The following is a 3,479-nucleotide window of genomic DNA, read 5'->3' on the forward strand; positions in this document are numbered from 1 at the left end:
CACATTTCATAGTTCCCACATCTCTATTACTATTGAAACAAAATTTTAAAAAATGGAAAACAAAATAAGAAAAACATTGTTCATATATGTCAAGTCAAATAAGCATTAACTAATGTTCTTTATTGGTGCTAGATTCACTCATAGTTGTACCAAATTCTACCTACTGTCCATAAATCACAGGGAGAAAATAAAGCAAAGTGACAGTTCATCCTTCCTAATCTCTTAAAGCACAGACAGTGAGAGGTTTGGGATCACACCCGATATAGAAGTAAGGCTTCAGCACTTCAGAAAATGTATCCCAGAAGGAATGGATGTGAGACATGTCATTCAAACTGTAAAAGGAAACCTGACCCAACTCATAGTCCAGATAGATGCCAATCCCTCTGGGCATTTCCTTCAGCACAAGGGTGACAGGAACAGACCCTCGTGCCACATAGTCACCATCCTGCAGCTGAATCGTCCAACATCTGTTCTCCTGTCTTAGCAGGGGCTGCTTTCTCTCCTTGGAAAGGGAGTCTTTACAGACCCCCACGGCCCACTCAGGCTTGTCATCCACCTGGACCTCCCAGTAATGTCGGCCACAGTCAAACCCTTCAGAACCCAGGACAACTGGGTCGACCACAAATCCCTTTGGATTCCGACGAACTCTTTGCTTTTTCCTCACAAATGTCACAGACTTTTTATCCTCAGACACAAGCAGATTAGGATGTGCGGTCTTGGGATCCAAGGTAACTTCTTCTCTAAATCTCTGTATAATTTTCTGCAGGGCCGAACACTGAGGAGGAAGACTGCATTCTTCTCTCCTTAACTGGAACCAATAGACAGCTGGGGGTTTCAGGTGATCACAATGGTGGAGGACACCCTTGATATCCATTAGGAATTTCACATCTGGTGTCACATGCTTCTTCTCTGCCACCTCCTTTTCTAGACCTTTGAGTTTGGAAAGATGGTCTGAAAATGCAGTTGTGTTTGCAATGAGTTTCTGTTGAATGTCCTTCTCTTCTTCAGCTAGCCTTGAGAGAACTTCCTCTTGCTCGCGCTCCATAAATTGAGACAGATGCTCAAATTCAGAGGCTAATTTCTGTTTTTGTTTTTGCACCTTCTCTCTCAGTTCTAAGGGTTTTTTGCTTTCAATGCTTATTGATTTCTGAAGGTCTGCCACCTGCTTCTTTAGGGGCCCAATGTAATTGCTGAGCCTTTGCCTGTGATGAGAGGCAGCCTCCCCCATGGGCCTCACCTGGTGGCCCTGGTGGTCAGGGGGCTGAGTGCACAGGGGACACAACAGCTCTAGGTCCTCCTCACAGAAGAGGGTCAGGGCCTGGTTATGCTTCTCACACAAGCGCCTCTCTTCCTGCTGCTTCTTCTTGTCCCTGGTGATCTGGAGGAGCTTGGCCATGTCCACCATCCTTCCCAGCTGGGTGTTGCTCCTCAAGCACCTCTCTTGGCATGGGTGACGGCACACAGGGCAAGGGAACCTGTCCTGTAGATCAGCCCAGGACTGCTGGATGCAGGAGCGACAGAAGTTGTGCCCACATTCGATGGTGACAGCGTCTCGCAGGCCATCCAGGCAGATGGGACAGTTGATTTCTGCCGGGAGTCCTGCCAGAGCAGCGTCAACTGCCATTGGGCCCTGAAAGAAGGACGGGACTGAGGTGGGTTTCTTCAGGAGGTTGGGCTCTTGGAGACCTCTCCACTGAGAAGCAGATGCACCCTCAGATCTCACTGGCCTTGCTGTCCTGAATGGCTCATTCCTATGAGACCAGTGGCCACACGTATTCAGAGGAGCTCAGTTCACCACCTCCTGCTGATCACAGACTAGTTGAATCCAAGTTCAGAAATTCTTGATCAGAAAGCAGATATGGTTCTAAAGTGCCTATTCACTCCTGGAAATGAGAAAAGATTGTTGCATGTAAAAAAGGCTACCATTGTGGTCCTGCTCACTGCCACATTTGAAGCAACCACTGATTTGTCTCTCTGGTTTAAACAGTTTATTTGTTATAGTGCTGAATTCATAATATATCAAAGTTTACTTGTTTTTCCTTTAACCTGCTCAGCTCTGTACAGAAAAGTAGATGCGATTTCGACCAGGTAAGATTTCCTTGAGGACCCTCCAACTCAAAAAACTGATTTTCATGTGATGCTCAGAATGAATAAAATTGGAGATCAAGGTTTCAATGTAAAATGAAACAAACACACAAACAATTGTTCTTTGAAGTCATTGTCACTGCTGACCCACCCACTAGTGGCAATGATTTGTGGGGACAAGATCCTAAGGAGGAAATACAGGTGTTAGATATCAGCATGGTGCTAACATTTGGGGAGGAGAGCCAGGCTAGTGATTGGGAAGAACATGAGAAAAGCTTGTAGGTGCTGGTAATTATCTATTTCTTTTTCCTTTTATGTATTTATTTCTTTTCTTTTCTTTCTTTTTTTTTTTTTTTTTTTTTTTTTTTTTTTTTTTTTTTTACAGCTCAAAGGATAGTTTGTGTTTTTTTTTTACTTTCAAAAGTAGTATGCAAAAAGAAAAGTAATAGGAAAAATATTTACTTACAAATTCTGATTACAAAGCATTATTTTAATATTTCTATTCCTTTAGCATATGACAAAACCAAATACAGGTAGGAAGACAAAATATTTTATTTTAAAACATTAGAAAAACATTAAAAGACAAATGTCCATTATATAACCAAGAATGTTAAATATTTGGAAACTGTAAATTATCTAAAATGTGGTAGGCACTTTCAGAGAGCTACATATTGCAAATTATCCTACCATATTTATTTCCAAATATAAACAATGTTTGATAGGATGAAAAATACCAAGCAGACTCAACTAATTATCCAATCAAAGTCACCATGTCAGGGTTCAATTTAAATACACAACTGAAAGTTCTGTCCAAGATGATCCTGACACATGAAGCTTCCAGTGAATTTCAGAAATGTTAACAAAGATATCTTCCTTGTTTGCCTGTGAATGTTTGAGTATTGCTTATGTCCACTACAGATACTGTTTCTAGGCCAGCCCAAGGGTCTTCAAGCATTGAAGGTTTGAGATAACTTTCCATCCAACTCATTAGACATTCTTTTTTCTCTACCACACCCTGATCCAAAAGGTGCAGGTGTCCTTGGAGAAGCCTGGGGGTGGGCCTGCTGCTGCCCTGGGGAGTAGCCTACTAGTAATTGCTGCTGAGACCCCGCAGGGGACCTGAAGTAGGAACCAGGGTAGCCGCCAGGGAACTGAGACCCAAATGGGCCCCACAGGAGGCTGACGCCCTGTCCTGGAGAGTGGCTGCTCCCATAGGGCCTACACCTGGGCCTGTACAACTGCGTGTGATGCGGGCTGTCAAACCTGTCCCTAGGCGAGGGCAGCTGTGATCCGCCTCTGGCAGGGGAACCCTAGTAGCTGCTCCCGCTGATCCAACCTCCTACACCAGGGCCAAGGTAAGGAGGAATCAGGGGTGGAAAGTTCTGTTGGTGCAT

The 3,479-nt window shown here is 44.0% G+C and overlaps 1 protein-coding gene and 1 pseudogene across 2 annotated transcripts; both read right to left on the minus strand.

The window, feature by feature from the left end:
- Positions 1–214: 214 nt before the first annotated feature.
- LOC308249883 (tripartite motif-containing protein 75-like) lies at positions 215–1,624 on the minus strand (the record flags this gene model as incomplete). The annotated part of the gene is made up of 1 exon (XM_080671928.1): positions 215–1,624. One exon carries the CDS (start codon positions 1,622–1,624, stop codon positions 215–217), a length of 1,410 nt encoding a protein of 469 aa, XP_080528054.1.
- A 1,317-nt stretch (positions 1,625–2,941) lies between these two features.
- On the minus strand, positions 2,942–3,479 carry LOC308251196 (M-phase-specific PLK1-interacting protein-like; annotated as a pseudogene). The gene has a single exon. The product of its transcript is annotated as an M-phase-specific PLK1-interacting protein-like (transcript).

This window comes from Plecotus auritus, assembly GCF_963455305.1.
Source record: "Plecotus auritus genome assembly, chromosome: 6".
NCBI lineage: Eukaryota > Metazoa > Chordata > Mammalia > Chiroptera > Vespertilionidae > Plecotus > Plecotus auritus.